The sequence below is a fragment of the Phocoena phocoena genome, chromosome 6 (genome assembly GCF_963924675.1).
Source record: "Phocoena phocoena chromosome 6, mPhoPho1.1, whole genome shotgun sequence".
In the NCBI taxonomy this organism is placed as follows: Eukaryota; Metazoa; Chordata; class Mammalia; order Artiodactyla; family Phocoenidae; genus Phocoena; species Phocoena phocoena.
This window is the reverse complement of record NC_089224.1, coordinates 70617433-70634796: the sequence shown is the minus strand read 5'-3', so window position 1 is coordinate 70634796 and position 17364 is coordinate 70617433. Positions and strand designations below refer to the sequence as shown.

Below are 17364 nucleotides of genomic sequence, written 5' to 3'. Positions count from 1 at the left end.
CCTGTGGATTTTGTTAAAGAAAAATTTTCCATGGCATTGTTAAAGATAGCAAGGAAGACCAGTCAAGAAAAAATGACTGCAATGTGGGTTTTGCAGGAGGGAAGAGAGATCAGGCTCAACTCCAAATACGAGGAAAGTGGAGATTTATTGCCAAGGAGCAAGGTGGGGTCAGTGGATGGAGAAGGGTCAAGAGGAGACGTCAAGGCTAGGGGGATTCTTGCTAAACCAATTCAACAGGATTCTTGCTGAAGGTGGGCCAGAGTAGAGTGATCAGATAGCAAGCGTGGGAGATTTTTGCTAAATTAACTCAGCAGAATTCTTGATAAAAATGGACTAAGTGGGCCAAGGACAGAGCCCAAGTTTGGGGCCTAGTTAGAAAGAGGACTCAAGTCAGAAAGAGCCTGACTCAAGTTTGGTTAAGGGAGAGAGTCTCCCTCAGTTTGCAGCTGGAGGTGACTAAGGTAGAACATTCTTCTTTATAATACAATCAATCACAAAATAGGTGAGCATTTGAGCAACACATTCTTTAAAGAAAAAAGCTGCTTTTCTTTTGTTTAATCACTCTCTTAGAGTTGCCTTTTTAGGTCATTTCAAGGTCTCTTCCTTATGGATAGAGTATATTTCTTCTCATCTTAAAATAGCAGAAGAAATTAAATGCAGAAGAAATGTCTTAATAATCAAAACCCAGTGAAAATGAAAACCTGTTGTGTAGTTTGGCTTCTCAATGACTTAGAGAAAGGCATTGTGCAGTAGCTATGTTCCCTTTTCCTTCCTGAATTGCATCAAAAGTACAGTCAGTTTCTAAACAACAACACTGGAACTTTGAAAATCAAGTATAACAGCCAGAAACAGAAGTTGGGAAATCTTTTCCTAGCAAATGAGATTTCATATCTGCCAACAACTGTTACAGAATTCTTGGTACCCCACTGACAGACTTCTGATTCTCAACTTACTGGACTACCCTCATTCCATTAAAACATCTTTTTCCTCCTTGAATTTTAGGGGAATTGTTTGTTCTGGATGTGTTTTTTTTTTTTTTTTGAGACAAAGAAAAAAACCAACCTGATTAGTACCCTACCCTAAATCTCTCAGCTTAAATTAAGATAAAAATCTTTATGATTTCTATCTTTTAAATTAAGTTAAACATCTCAAAGATATTTTTTTAAAAATTAAGTTAAAAAATCCTAAAGATGAAGGCAAAAATCTTATATTAAGATATAAGATTTAGGGGAGGGAATATTCTTAGTTGATAACTGGTAGAAAACTCTTGGAAAGGAATTTATCAAAATTGCATCCTGTGGAAACAAGTGTGTGATATCCTCAAAGATGATCCTTGATTTAATATATTTAGGGAAACAATGGATAGTTTATCTGTTCTGTAGAGTCATAATACTTCCATGTGCCTGTATGAGCAGAAAACATTTTCTTCTTTCTTATCTGTTGTACTGGTGGCTTTTATACTTTGCAAAATTCCCTGTTAAGAAAAAGTTACTGGGGCCTGGCTTACATGTTCCATGAATGATAGAGTACAGGCTTAGAGTAAAAGAACTAAGAGCGGCATTTTAACAATTACAACATTATAGAAAATATGTTTTGTTTGTTTTTTGCTATGTAGCAATTAGGCACACAGTTGTAAAATGTTTACCTAAAGTAATTATAATTAATTTTTTTTAATGGAAGTGGAGTACCTAAATGTAGCTAAAGGAATGCTCATGAAAATTTACAGCCGCACAACTGGACGGCTGGAAATTATTTTAACAACCCCTGGGGTGAATTACCCAGGAAGAACAGTATTTCTCCAGTTTGCTGATAGAGATTTCTTACAGACTAGAGAAGAAAACACACTCACCTTGCTTTTGCTCCCCACTTCCTTTCCTTTCATTATACCTTGCCCAGACTGCCCATTAATCTCCAATTACATTTACTCTTATTTATTTATTTATTTTTTTTTTTTGCGGTACGTGGGCCTCTCACTGTTGTGGCGTCTCCCGTTGCGGAGCACAGGCTCCGGACGTGCAGGCTCAGCAGCCATGGCTCACGGGCCCAGCCGCTCCGTGGCATGTGGGATCTTCCCGCACCGGGGCACGAACCCGTGTCCCCTGCATCGGCAGGCGGACTCTCAACCACTGCGCCACCAGGGAAGCCCTACTCTTATTTTTTACTCTGAATTCCTATTGCCTCAGTTTAGTTGTCTGCAGACCCCCATAACCTGGGGCACACATTTTTGGTTAGTATATGAGGGACATTCCTGGAATATTGTGTGGCAGTTTCTCCATAGGGTGATCAGTGGGATACTATTGGTGTTCCCCATCTATATTTTAAGTTGGGTGGATCCTCTACTGAGAGAGCATTTCATATGCTTTGTGGTTCATAGAATACATACTGTACTGTACTGATGTACTGTAGAGAGCTGGTAATAGAAAGGGACACTGTGACTGCACGTGTATCTCCTGCCTTCCTTTCTCTCTGGTTAAGATGAGCAAAGGAGAATGCTGAGATTTGCTGCCGTCTGAGCTAAATGGTCTATGACTTTCTATAGAACATTGATGATACGGTCTGGGGCAAAATTACCAAGAAGGGAAAGTTTGCCACTCCACTCCTTGCGTCTGTCAGAAGAGGAAGCATTTTCTTCAAGGCTGAGCCTTCCTCCTTGGTTATTCATACCATTTTTTTCCCCCTGCTCCCCCCCACCCCGCCACTGCCAAAGTCTCAAGTCATTTTTATTCTCTCTTGCATCTTCACTCTCTTTTATCTACATACAAGGTTCAAACTTTCTTAACATAAGATAAACTTTCTTTCAACGTTGCCTATTAAACATAGTGTAAAAGAATGCTGGTGCTGGTATTTGACAGAAACTGCTCCTCCTCTGTAGAGGTGATAATCACTGTATTTCTCTCACAGTTGTGAATGTTACTTTAGCTAGCACATAAAGCATTTAGCCCAGCCCTTGGCATATATGAAAGTCTACGTTAACGTTGGCTTTTGCTTTACTTTGTTGGTCTAGTGGCTGTTTTTATTTCTTTCTCCCAAGGATATCTTACACTAGCTTTCTTCTCTGTTTTACAACCTATTTCCTGACTCTCTCTCAATCTATTTGTTTGTCATGGACAAAAATTGTCCTCCTTACTTTGTTTTCAATATTAAACACTTCTCAGTTTTTCTTTGAAACTACCTATTTTTGAAATAATGCAAACATTTTTATTAAAGAGAAAAACTTTCTCCCTTCTTAACTTCAGGTATCATGTTACCATCCTGATTCGTAACTCTGTTTTCATTCCCTGAACCCTTCTACATGCTATGCTTAGATGCTCCCAGAGGTTCCTGGCTCTTTTATCTTCTCGTTCTCTGCTCCCCAGTGACTCTGTGGCTTTTGCCATACCTTAACATCGTTGTCCTCTGAATTCTCCCCCAGGCCTAAATCTCTGCATTTCTAACCACCACCGAATTTCATCAACCACCTTTCAAAACCTTTGTCATCTTTCAAGGACTTTCCTAAGTTTTGTGTCCTCCATGAAGACTCCCCAGATACTGGCGGACAGAAGGGATTTCTACTTCCAAGGAGTCCCACAGCTTGCTCTTGTGCCATACTTGGTATCTATTAGTAAACATAGTTTCTTCTCTTTTGGTGTTGGTCTTTGGGACACAATTTTATTTATTTTTATTACAACCATGTGATATGCCCATCCGAGTGTTTTGAAGGAATGAATGAATGAAGCTATTATTCTTAGTGGTATCAATATTTTAAAGGAAGAGTGGGTAAACTGATATAATATATGCTGCCTATGGGTTCTGGAGGGCTGATAACCACACTCATCATGCTTCAATGACATCTTTGGGAGGAGGGATGTGGTAGGTACTAAAGTCAGCTGTTAAGTTAAAAATGAATGCAGTCAAAATTATCCTTCAAAAGTCCCTTACATTGCTTAGAAAGAGAAGTACGTGAAGATTTGGTCTCTAGTTGCTTTTTCTCTATGTTGGAACTTTCTTCAGTTGAGCACCAGATTAAATAAGGGATGTTGAAATACTACAGTGCAATCATTGCGATGAGATGGGCAGACTTAAGGCATGCATGTGGGACCTGAGACCAACCAGGAAACAGTAGGTCCTGTCTCTCACTCACACTCAACCCTAGTGCCTATGAAGTCACTTTGGGGCAGTGGTCTTTCATGTGTGGTATCCCTGGGGACTCCTTGGGATCTTTGAGACCCTTTCAAAGGTCCTCAAAATCAAAATTATTACTTTTTAAAAAATATTTATTTATTTATTTATTTATGGCTGTGCCGGGTCTTAGTTGTGGCAGGCAGGATCTACGTTGCAGCGTGCAGACTTCTTAGTTGTGTCACGCAGACTCAGTTGCAGCACGTGGACTCTTAGTTGCGGCATGTATGCAGGATCTAGTTCCCCAACCAGGGATCAAACCCAGGCTCCCTGCATTGGGAGTGTGGAGACTTACCCACTGGACCACCAGGGAAGTCCCCAAATTATTATTATTGGGTTTTTTGGGGCTGCATTGGGTCCTCGTTGCTGTGCATGGGCTTTCTCTAGTTGCGGCGAGCGGGGGCTACTCTTCGTTGCCGTGCGAGGGCTTCTCATTGCGGTGGCTTCTCGTTGAGGAGCACAGACTCTAGGAATGCGGGCTCAGTAGTTATGGCTTGCGGGCTATAGAGTACAGGCTCATAGCTGTGGCGCACGGGCTTAGTTGCTCCACGGCATGTGGGATTTTCCGGGACCAGGAATCGAACCTGTGTCCCCTGCATTGGCAGGCGGATTCTTAACAACTGTGCCACCAGGAAAGTCCCCCCAAATTATTTTTATAACAGTACATTATTTCCCTGTTTTACTCATTCTATCATGAGCATACAGTGGAGTTTTCCTGATGTTACATGACAAATCCATATCTAAAAAGGCTAATAAAATACTATTTTCTTTTTCCAACTCCATGTCTGTGTGAGGCCAATTCTTTTTATATACTTCAACCAAAAACACTTTGTAACAGATTGAATGAAGAAGCAGATATGAGAATCCAGCTGTCTTAAGCCAGACAAAAATACAATGCTCTTCTCATAAACCTTTTAAAAGTATTTTTTGTGAAAAATATTTTATTTATTTTAACATGTAATAGGTTTACCATAATTATTTTTAAATTAACTAATGGGTAAATACTTTAAAAAGTCCCAGTTCTAATTTTGAATACATAAATATTGGTAGCTATACTCTATAAGTGAAAGCTTTCTGGAGGTCCTTGGTAAATTTAATGACTGTGAAGGAGTCCTAAACCCCAAAAGTTTGAGAACTGCTGCTCTTGGGCATAGTATACTCCTGAATGTGGAATGGCATTGATATTGTCCATACTTCAACATTTTATATCTTCTTCTCACCTTTTTTCTTCTAGTTCTCTTTCATTCTTTTTTATTTTCCACTTTTTAAAAATTGAAGTATAGTTGGTTTACAATGCTGTATTAGTTTCAAGTGTACAGTAAAGTGATTCAGCTATACACACACACACACACACACACACATATGCATGTATTCTTTTTCAGATTCTTTTCCATTATAGATTATTACAAGATATTGAGTACAGTTCCCTGTGCCATATAGTAGGTCCTTGTTATTTACCTATTTTATATGTAGTAGTGTGTGTCTGTTAATACCAAACTCCTAATTTATCCCTCCCCACCTCCCCCCAACCCCCGCTATCCCCTTTGGTAACCATAAGTTTGTTTTCTATGTCTGTTAGTCTATTTATATTTTGTAAAAAAATTCATTTGTATCTTTTTTAGATTCTCCATATAAGTGATATCATATAATATTTGTCTTTGTCTGACTGACTTCACTCAATATGATAAGCCCTCTCTCAGTCTTTTAGCAAAGATTTTGAATTTGTCCAAGTTAAATATGTGGTATGTGTCTGCATGGAATTTCAAGAAGCATTGTTCTTTCTGCCGTGTTACACTTAGAAAATGAAACAAGTAATCTTCATTGTACAAATAAAGCTTACTATGGATGACATAAATGAAATTGCCTTTAACCTGTAATTCCTAATAAAGACTTTATTGTCTCAGAGGATGGTGGGTTTTCTAAAAGTCAGTTATTTGAGTATAGCTCCACTAATAGTGAAGCTTCACTCCAAGAAGTTGTTTTTTAGACTATGTAGTTCACTTGGATGTAGTCCTAGTAAAGTTTTGGATAATTTAACAAGATATTTGTAGCATAAATGAAGACCATCTGTGTACTTGGATAACATATTTGTGGATATTTTGCTGGGTGGAAATTGGAAATTGAGTATATCTAACTTGGAAACCTTAATAGATTAGAGTGGTTATACAACAAATAGGCCCAGCATTCAGTTAAACTCTGTATTTCACTTTCCACGGGCAGTTGTAAAGAACACCCAAAAGGGAAACCTCCCATTTCCTTTTCCCTTCTTATCAAAATGATTTCACATGATCTGAAATTATAAACATCTTGTTTGCAAGTTTAATTCCCTAGGATACTGAATAAGGCTGAAGCATGTGTGACAGAGGAAAGGATGTCTTCTCATTGCCATTTGAAATTGTGATTTTGGACTAACATAAAGAGGGCTTTCACCAATCTGGGGAGTGGAGGGATGGGGTATGGTATTTTAGTTTGAACTTTTATGATACGCTCTACTAAGTAGGTCACTGTTGAGTTCTAATTCCCCATTAGACTCTGTGGAGAATTCATAAATGTTTTACTCATGTACTCATGAGTTTATATAATCTAAACAGTCATTTTGAAGTTCTAAATGCTTTTGCTCAACAAGGCAGTATATGAAAATTTCATATAAATTTCTCACCTAAACAGGAGAAGTGGCATTTTAGGGAATTGTGAGTTATTTAGTTAACATTCTATTAAAGATGTTACAAAAGAAAAGAAAAAAGAAATCATTACCAGCAAATAGTGCCCTCTAATACCCAAAGAGAAGAAAACACGTAAGGTTATTTTGTGTTCTTTATGAAGTACTCCTAAATGCTGCCTTCTGGAAAGATTATTTACCGGAAAACCAGTGAGGTCAACTTGTGGCAGTGTTGGCGAGCCAGATCCTTGGGTTTGGATTATTTTAGGTTTGGATGCCCTTTGCCTGAGACTCTTAATCTTGGATCAAGTGAGTCCCCCAAGGTATCCCTCAGATTGTGGACAAAACCCTGTAGGAGACCCTGAGCTGAGTCTTCAAAGTATACAGGCTGGCTTTGCACTGATGAGTTTCCCCAGCCAACAGATCGTGCGCTGTGGAAATCCATCTGCCTGGCACTCAGTTTGAAGAGGTCCTTGCTCCAAGGGAGGGACTGTGTAGAGAAAATAAAAAATGTCAGTCTGGAGTCTGAAAATATTTTCTCTATTTGATCCATTCTGGTGCTTCCCTGCATGCTATAGATTCCATGATAAATAAACTAATGCTTATCTTGAAGTAGATTACAATAATGTTAAGGAAAAAACAACTGAATAGGTGCAGTTAAGCATTGTGAGTGCTGTGATGTATATTAGAGTGGGGGCTATAAAAAGGAAGTAGTTTCACCTGGAAAAGTATTTTTTAAATGTTAGATTTTTTTAAGTATGGAAAAGTTTTTAAAAAAATAAATTACTTGTTAGCTGTATGCCCTTCAGCCCCCAATCACACAGTCCCCTGGATGTTAAAAAAAAAAAAAAAATCCTTGCACATTTAGAAGGATTTTTTTTTAAATCAAGGAATGCCTGTAAGACTATTCCTTCTCAGAGATTCCCCGGAGAAAGAATCTGTTATCTGGAAACCCTAAAAAGCCCCAGTGTAGAAATACTTTCAGTGACATCAGGAATTAATTCATGTATAGCTACCATTAGAGGATTAGTCTTTGGACATTTCTTTGCTATTCCCCAGCCCTGGGCTTGTATGTAAAATCTGATTATATTTTAGGGTAAGGCAAACTATTTGTGCCAACACAGCCTGAGACCAACACTATTTCCCTTCTTTATTCTCTGCCTTTCCCTTCCCCAAATAACAACCACAGTTAAAACACAACTCTCCTGCCCCAGTGTATAAAAAACACCCAGTCTCTAAAGACTGTCATGATAGTTGCAGAAATGACATATTCTCTGCCATCAATGACAATGTGCTGCTCCAAGTAGCAAACACATGTTGAGTATTTGGCCTCAATAGATTTGGGCTATTGAATCAGAACATATGGTTCCTAATAGTTCTCTGTTGAACTGAACATGGGGGGACCTCTTCCATATGTGCTGAAGAGTATATTGCAAAGGCTACCGTTATGAGGTAGGGGGAAAAAGTAAAGTTCTAAATTGAGAATTGCTTGAAACACTTGCAAATTAAGCCTGCTTTTCTTTTCCTGTAGTTTTGAGATAAGATATGGGAGTTGCAGGAGGAATGTTTCCATGTTCTTGTTATGGCACAGGTTTCCTGTTTACACCCTTGGAGAGAAAATTGTATACATGGATTCTTGAAGTTCTATTTTAAGTGTGTTCATTTTGTTGCTCATTCAACAATCATTGGGTTGGGCCCTGGGGCAACAGAAATGACTGGCATGGGGCCTGTAGGAGCTGGAGTCTAGTGGGGGAAAATGGACCCATAAAAGTCATTCGTTTGAAATATGAGAGGTCGTAGGAGAGAGATTTGGAGGTCAGGAAGTATTTTTCTATGAAAAAAATACATCAAAGTTAAGTTCCCATGCTACCAACCAAAAAGCTAATTTTTACCTTTGATATTACCAATAATAACTAAGCTTTACTGAGCCCGAGTAAGTCCCAGGGAGAAATCTAAGCCTTAATTCCTTTCAGTAGCCCAATAGTAGGTATTACTGTTATTATCTCCTTTTTAATAGATGGGAAAACAGGTCTGAAGAAAGTAATTTGCCCACATCATTCTACTAGATTCAGCTGTCTAGCCTTTTAAAAGAAGGGAGTGGTTGAGCATAGCTTGCTTAATTTGTATACATAGGCTGCTAAATTAGGGACCCCTTTTGGAGCTGGTTTTTTAAAATTAATTAATTAATTATGGCTGCACCGGGTCTTAATTGCGGCATGTGGACTCAGTTGTGGCATGTGGACTCTTAGTTGCAGCACACATGCAGGATCTGGTTCCCTAACCAGGGATTGAACCTGGGCGCCCTGCATTGCAAGTGTGGAGTCTTACCCACTGGACCACCATGGAAGTCCCTGGAGCCTTTTTTTTTTTTTTTTTTTGCGGTACGCGGGCCTCTCACTGTTGTGGCCTCTCCCGTTGCGGAGCACAGGCTCCGGACGTGGAGCCTCAGCGGCCATGTCTCACGGGCCCAGCGGCTCCACGGCATGTGGGACCTTTCCGGACCAGGGCACGAACCCGTGTCCCCTGCATCGGCAGGCGAACTCTTAACCACTGCGCCACCAGGGAAGCCCCCGGAGACATTTTTAATAGGTAAATGTTACACATGAAGTTTAATGATATCAATTTGTTATCCGTTTCCTTCTTTTTATTCTAAGTTCCTTCAGAGTAAGAACTTTGTCTTATTTGCCATAGAATTCCCAGCATGCCATATGGAGGCCTATTTCAAAATATTTGTTGAATGAATTCAGATATTTTGAAATTCAGCCAATGGTAAGCCATGCTTATACAATGTGTATCAAATTGTCAACCTAAATAAAGAGGTAAACTGAGGCAAGCCTGAATGATCAGAAATTGAGTTTATTCAGGAATAGCAGAGGAATTGAATTTGGGAAATGCATACTGTAGCAAGCTACAGGCGAGTCTGTTGAGGGTTTGGGGCAGGGAGTGCAAAGAGGGAGACGTCCAGCCAGTGTCTAAGCAGTAAATTCATTGTCTTGAGGGTGGGGAGAGATTCTTGGCATATGGTTTTTGGTCAGGAAATAAGTCTCATCTTCTGTGAATCAGGCATTTATGGGAAATCAGTTTCTCAGTTAAGTTCCCTTCTGAGGGCACACTTGTGATATTCTCCATTACATATCCTCCAGATTTGTTTTAGATTGAACTCTTTTACAGAATCTTGCTGAGGTTACATCTCTCCTCTGACACTCTTTCCAGCTTCCTGTCAAATCTTAGCCAAAGTGGGACTTTATAAGTGAGAATTCTGAAGTCTGAGAGCTTAATATTCACTCTGTAGGGTTATGGTACAAGATTTAAAAGTGACTTTTGGCAGAATTAAGAGAATGCTTCTACTATATCTTTACTTCCTTGGTAGAGTTTTGTGCATTTAGGGATCTTTCACTTAAAATGAGATTGTGGACCAATTAACTTTGTGAATATTTTTGTGTTCACATTGGCTTATTTGTGTCTATGTTGTCTGTAATAGAACCTAATAAATGCTTAGGGGTTTGGGGCTGGTCTTGGCATTTTAATTAGGGTCTATTATATTTAAGTATATCTTGCCTACCTCGACTACTGTGGTTATACTGTGTTTTCATTTAATGAGACTATGAAAATAATGACATTTTTCTATTCAGTCCCAGAAATCCTGGATTGAAGGAGTGTTCTACAAGAGAGAATGTAACAAAATCATACCCAGCTCAAAGGACCCTCACAGGTACAATTTTTAATTACATTTTTCTTTTTAAAGCAACAGTACTTGGAGGACTGTTTACTGAAATTTAGAGATATGACTTGTTTGCCCTGTGGAGCCACTGTTAATATTGTGGTAGATTTCACTCTGCTGCTTTATCTTTGATGTTCCTGTTTCTCTTCCTGGGAGGATAGATACCAGGGAAATATCTAGTGCTACATCCATTCCACCGGGTTTGGATAAAAAATTTACAACTTTTGAGTACTGAATATTCAAAATAGTGTGACTTCCTTATCCCCAAGTGTCTGTGAATGTAGTAACTGGGATATTTCAGGACTCCATGCTCAGATTATGCAAACAGTTAATTTTTTCCTCCTGCAGGCTTTTTGCTTGAGCAGATAATGGGCAGCAGAATGGAATGATTTGCGTTTGATTATTCTGAGTTCTTGACAACCCTTTGGAAGTTCTACTTGTAGAACAAAGTTCAAAACAGCAGCCAGTGAAAGATAGAGGAAGAGAGGTCTATGGAAAATTCCCCAGGGTAATCGGGTCCATGAAATTAAGATTGGGTAGCATTGCCCTGGGGGAAAAGAATTAAAAGGGAAGGAAAATAGGAGAGCAGTATTTTAATTAGGGGGACCACTCTATTTTTAGATTCTGCTGAGCATTTGGCCTTACATTCATTTGAAGTTTAGAAATCACAGCTGTATGCTCATGAAAGGTAGCAGGTGAGGCCACTGAAATTCTAGTTCTTTGGGGATGATGACTAAAATAGTGTTCTTTGCCTTTGTTAAATATTTACTAGTCCCACCCTCTTTGAGTTACCTGTGGCTTGTAAGCCGCGTGATTGGAAATCCTCATTTTACCTGCTTATAAAATGTTTACAGGATAAAAAGGCAGGGTAACCTTGTTTTTTCCCTTCATCTTTTATGAGATTTTATAATATGATAGTGGCTGCAGTAGAAGGCACATTGAGCTCAGGTGGCTTCCACTGCTCTGTAAATGGAAAATCATCTTCACAGTCACCTTGAACTTCATGAAAAGTGGTAAACTATAGGTCATTAGCCCACAGACTCAAGAAGAGTATCAGTGATCATAATTCCATGAATGGTCGAAGATATTCTACTTTTTATGAGAAAAAAGCAGTCTCTCTTATTTTGTGATTGTAAAAAATGGATGGATGACTATGGCTATTCCTTCCATGCCAGCCTTTTTCTTAGACCCTAGTAAGATTCTCAAAACTGTGGCTTTCATGCAGTTTTCTTCCTTATGGAGCACAGCAAAAGAGTGGTAGTTCACTATTTTAAATTTAGATAAAGGTTTGTCTTTTACTGATTCTTTTTGTAGCTCCTAATAAGAAACAAATCTGATAGACTGGATTACAACGTCTTTTTCTTTCACATTTGGAACTTGTTGAAGTGAAGCTTCTGAGAAAAAAGATTTCTAAAAGGCTGGGGACAGGATGAAGTGAAAGACCTGAATATTCATCTCTGAATAATTTAGAATGATTGATTCTATGAACACTACCTTTTCTTCCATTATTTTACCTAGATTTCTTTTCAAGTTAAAACTTCTTCACACTTAAAATATGATCATTGATGATCATAATGCCAACTCCCAAATCCAGAAGGCTTTTTTGAATCATAAAAAAGAGATTAATAAATATAATTATTATAATCATACCAACTATTCCTCAGTTTGATAGTGTTTTAGGGTTTTAAAATCGTATATGTATGTTTTCTTACTTAATTCTCAGGAATTCTGTGTTATCTTCATAGTATAATAATAATAGCCACCATTTTTATACATCCTGCAATATACCAGATACTATAAGACACTTTACATATATTATCACTCTAAATCATTTTAATAACTGTATGGGTCAGATATTATTTTCAGATGTGAAAACTTAGAGGAATTGTTAAATCATTGAGATTTAAATCCAGGTATTTTGGTTCCAAACTCAGTATTCTGTTAATTAGATCATAGTTGCTGCAATGTAATTATATATGGTAAATGACCTCTGGGAATATTTGGGAGATGATGTATGAGTACTCAGTAAACCCTGATTTCCAGATTATGGAAGATTAACAGATATTTACTGAATAAGCATTAAATATGTTTTCAAATATATTAATAAACTAACAGTGGTTTTATTTCTTTAATTAAGATGTACTGCGGGATGCCAGGTTTGTCAGAATTTAATCAGGTAAGACAGATAAACAGTTCTATGTTTGTATATTTCTCTGAAGTTGCATCTATTTTTTTGCATTAATTAACAGTCCTTCCTTTTGATGTGCATCTTACATTTCACATGAGGATTTTTATAATCTCCGTAAGTATTAAGATTTTTTTAAATTTAATTTTATTTATTTCTTATACAGCAGGTTCTTATTAGTTATCCATTTTATACATATTAGTGAATACATGTCAATCCCAATGTCCCAATTCATCCCACCACCACCACACACCCCCACACTTTCCCCCTTGGTGTCCATACATTTGTTCTCTACATCTGTGTCTCTATTTCTGCCCTGCAAACCAGTTCATCTGCACCATTTTACTACGTTTCACATATATGCGTTAATATATGATATTTGTTTTTCTTTTTCTGACTTATTTCACTCTGTATGACAGACTCTAGATCCATCCTCGTCTCTACAAATGACCCAATTTCATTCCTTTTTATGGCTGAGTAATATTCCATTGTATATATGTACCACATCTTCTTTATCCATTCATCTGTTGATTGGCATTTAGGTTGCTTCCATGACCTGGCTATTGTAAAAAGAGCTGCAATGAACATTGGGGTGCATGTGTCTTTTTGAATTATGGTTTTCTCTGGGTATATGCCCAGTAGTGGGATTGCTGGGTCATATGGTCATTCTATTTTTAGTTTTTTAAGGAACCTCCATGCTGTTCTCCATAGTGGCTGTATCAATTTACATTCCCACCAACAGTGCAAGAGGGTTCCCTTCTCTCCCCACCCTCTCCAGCATTTGTTGTTTGTACATTTTCTGATGATACCCATTCTAACTGGTGTGAGGTGATACCTCATTGTAGTTTAGAGGTGAATTTCTCTAATAATTAGTGATTTTGAGCAGCTTTTCGTGTGCTTCTTGGCCATCTGTATGTCTTCTTTGGAGGAACGTCTGTTTAGATCTTCTGCCCATTTTTTGATTGGGTTTTTTTTTTTAATATTGAGCTGATTATATTTTGGAGATTAATCCTTTGTCCATTGATTTGCAAATATTTTTTCCCATTCTGAGGGCTGTCTTTTCATCTTGTTTGTAGTTTCCTTTGCTTTGCAAAAGCTTTTAAGTTTCATTAGGTCCCATTTGTTTATTTATTTTTTTACTTCAATTAATCTAGGAGGTGGATCAAAAAAAATCTTGCTGTGATTTATGTCAAAGAGTGTTCTTCCTATGTTTTCCTCTAAGAGTTTTATAGTGTCCAGTCTTACATTTCAATCTCTAATCCATTTTGAATTTATTTTTGTATATGGTGTTAGGGAGGGTTCTAATTCATTCTTTTACATGTAGCTGTCCAGTTTTCCGAGCACCACTTATTGAAGAGACTGTCTTTTCTCCATTGTATATCCTTGCCTTCTTTCTCGTAGATTAGTTGACCATAGGTGCATGGGTTTATCTCTGGGCTTTCTATGCTATTCCATTGATTTATATTTCTGTTTTTGTGCTAGTACCATGTTGTCTTGATTACTATAGCTTTGCAGTATAGTCTGAAGTCATGGAGTCTGATTCCTCCAGCTCCGTTTTTTTTCCCTCAAGAGTGCATTGGCTATTTGGGGTCTTTTGTTTCTCCATACAAATTTTAAGATTTTTTGTTCTAGTTCTGTAAAAAATGCCACTGGTAGTTTGATAAGGATTGCACTGAATCTGTAGATTGCTTTGGGTAGTCTAGTCATTTTCACAGTATTGCTTCTTCCAATCCAAGAACATGGTATGTCTCTCCATCTGTTTGTATCATCTTTAATTTCTTTCATCAGTGTCTTATAGTTTTCTGCATAAAGGTATTTTGTCTCCTTAGGGAGGTTTATTCCTACGTTATTTTATTCTTTTTGTTGCAGTGGTAAATGGGAGTGTGTCCTTAATTTCTCTTTCAGAGTTTTCATCATTAGTGTATAGGAATGCAAGAGATTCCTGTGCATTAATTTTGTATCCTGCAACTTTACCATATTCATTGATTAGCTCTAGTAGTTTTCTCGTGGCATCTTTAGGATTCTCTATGTATAGTATCATGTCCTCTGGAAACAGTGACAGTTTTTCTTCTTCTTTTCCAATTTGTATTCCTTTTATTTCTTTTATTCTCTGCTTGCCATGGCTAGGACTTCCAAAACTATGTTGAATAATAGTGGTGAGAGTGGACATCCTTGTCTTGTTCCTGATCTTAGAGGAAATGGTTTCAGTTTTCCGCCACTGAGGATGATGTTTGCTGTGGGTTCGTCATATATGGCCTTTATTATGTTGAGGGAGGTTACCTCTATGTCCACTTTCTGGAGAGCTTTTATCATAAATGGGTGTTGAATTTTGTCAAAAGGTTTTTCTGCATCTATTGAGATGACCATGTGTTTTATATTCTTCAATTTGTTAATAGTGTATCATGTTGATTAATTTGAGTATATTGAAGAATCCTTGCGTCCCTGGGATAAATCCCACTTGATCATGGTGTATAATCCTTTTAATGTGTTGTTGGATTCTGTTTGCTGGTATTTTGTTAAGGATTTTTGCATCTATATTCATCAGTGATATTGGTCTGTAATTTCCTTTTTTTGTAGTATCTTTGTCTGGATTTGGTATCAGGGTGATGGTGGCCTCATAGAATGAGTTTCGGAGTGTTCCTTCCTCTGCAGTTTTTTGGAAGAGTTTGAGAAGGATGGGTGTTAGCTCTTCTCTAAATGTTTGATAGAATTCACCTGTGAAGCCATCTGGTCCTGGACTTTTTTGTTTGTTGGAAGATTTTTAATCACAGTTTCAATTTCAGTGCTTGTGATTGTTCTGTTCATATTTTCTGTTTCTTCCTGGTTCAGTCTTGGAAAGTTGTGCTTTTTTAAGAATTTGTCCATTTCTTCCAGGTTGTCCATTTTATTGGCATAGAGTTGCTGTGGTGGTCTCTTAGGATGCTTTGTATTACTGTGGTGTCTGTTGTAACTTTTCCTTTTTCATTTCTAATTTTATTGATTTGAGTCCTCTCCCTCTTTTTCTTGATGAGTTTGGCTAATGTTTTATCAATTTTGTTTATCTTCTCAAAGAACCACCTTTAGTTTTATTGATCATTGCTACTGTTTTCTTTGTTTCTATTTCATTTATTTCTGCTCTGATCTTTATCATTTCTTTCCTTCTACTAACTTTGGGTTTTGTTTGTTCCTCTTTCTCTAGGTTTTTTCAGTGTAAGGTTAGATTGTTTATTTGAGATTTTTCTTGTTTCTTGAGGTAGGCTTGTATTGCTATACACTTCCCTCTTAAAACTGCTTTTGCTGCATCCCATAGGTTTTGGATCGTCGTATTTTCGTTGTAATTTGTCTCTAGGTATTTTTAGGTTTCCTCTTTGATTTCTTCAGTGATCTCTCGGTTATTTAGTAACGTTTAGCCTCCGTGTGTTAGTGTTTTTTACGTTTTTTTCCCTGGAATTGATTTCTAATCTCATAGCATTGTGGTCAAAAAAGATGCTTGATATGAATTCAGTTTTCTTAAATTTACTGAGGCTTGATTTTTGACCCAAGATGTGATCTATCCTGGAGAATGTTCCATGTGCACTTGAAAAGAAAGTGTAATCTGCTGTTTTTGGATGGAATGTCCTATAAGTATCAATTAAATCTATCTGGTCTATTGTGTCATTTCAAGCTTGTGTTTCCTTATTAATTTTCTGTTTGGATGATCTTTCCATTGGTGTAAGTGAGGCGTTAAAGTGCCCCACTATTATTGTGTTGCTGTCGATTTCCTCTTTTAGCGCTGTTAGCCATTGCCTTATGTATTGAGGTGCTCCTATGTTGGGTGCATATATATTTACAATTGTTATATCTTCTTCCTGGATTAATCCCTTGATCATTATGCAGTGTCCTTCCTTGTCTCTTGTAACATTCTTTATTTTAAAGTCTATTTTATATGATATGAGTACTGCTTCTCCAGCTTTCTTTTGATTTCCATTTGCATGGAATACCTTATTCCATCCCCTCACTTTCAGTCTGTATGTGTCCCTAGGTCTTAAGTGGGTCTCTTGTAGACAGCATACACATGTGTTTTGTTTTGTATCCATTCAGTGAGCCTGTATCTTTTGGTTGGAGCTTTTAATCCATTCACATTTAAGGTGTTTATCGATATATATGTTCGTATTCCCGTTTTCTTAATTGTTATGGGTTTTTTTGTTTGTTTGTTTGTTTTTGCTGTACACGGTCTCTCACTGTTGTGGCCTCTCCCGTTGTGGAGCACAGGCTCCAGATGCGCAGGCTCAGTGGCCATGGCTCACGAGCCTAGCCGCTCCACGGCATGCGGTATCTTCCCGGACCAGGGCACGAACCCGTGTCCCCTGTATCGGTAGGCGGCCTCTCAATCACTGCGCCACCAGGGAAGCCCATGGGTTTGTTTTTGTAGGTCTTTTTCTTCTCTTGTGTTTCCCACTTAGAGAAGTTCCTTTAGCATTTGTTGTAAAGCTGGTTTGGTGGTGCTGAGTTCTCTTAGCGTTTGCTTTCTGTAAAGCTTTTGATTTCTCCGTCGAATCTGAATGAGATCCTTGCTGGGTAGAGTAATCTTGGTTGTAGGTTCTTCCCTTTCATCACTTTAAATATATCATGCCACTTCCTTCTGGCTTGTAGAGTTTCTGCTGAGAAATCAGCTGTTACCCT

General features: G+C 37.9%; 1 protein-coding gene across 1 annotated transcript in view; it reads left to right on the top strand.

Annotated features, from left to right (window-relative positions):
• Positions 1-6766: 6766 nt before the first annotated feature.
• The window catches only part of TRPM6 (transient receptor potential cation channel subfamily M member 6), a 121716-nt gene continuing 111118 nt past the window's right edge, over positions 6767-17364 (top strand). The window contains exons 1-3 of the mRNA XM_065878353.1: positions 6767-6784; positions 10450-10529; positions 12676-12714. Of these exons, the coding sequence (XP_065734425.1) occupies positions 6767-6784; positions 10450-10529; positions 12676-12714 (137 nt within the window). The remainder of the gene's footprint in view (positions 6785-10449; positions 10530-12675; positions 12715-17364) is intronic.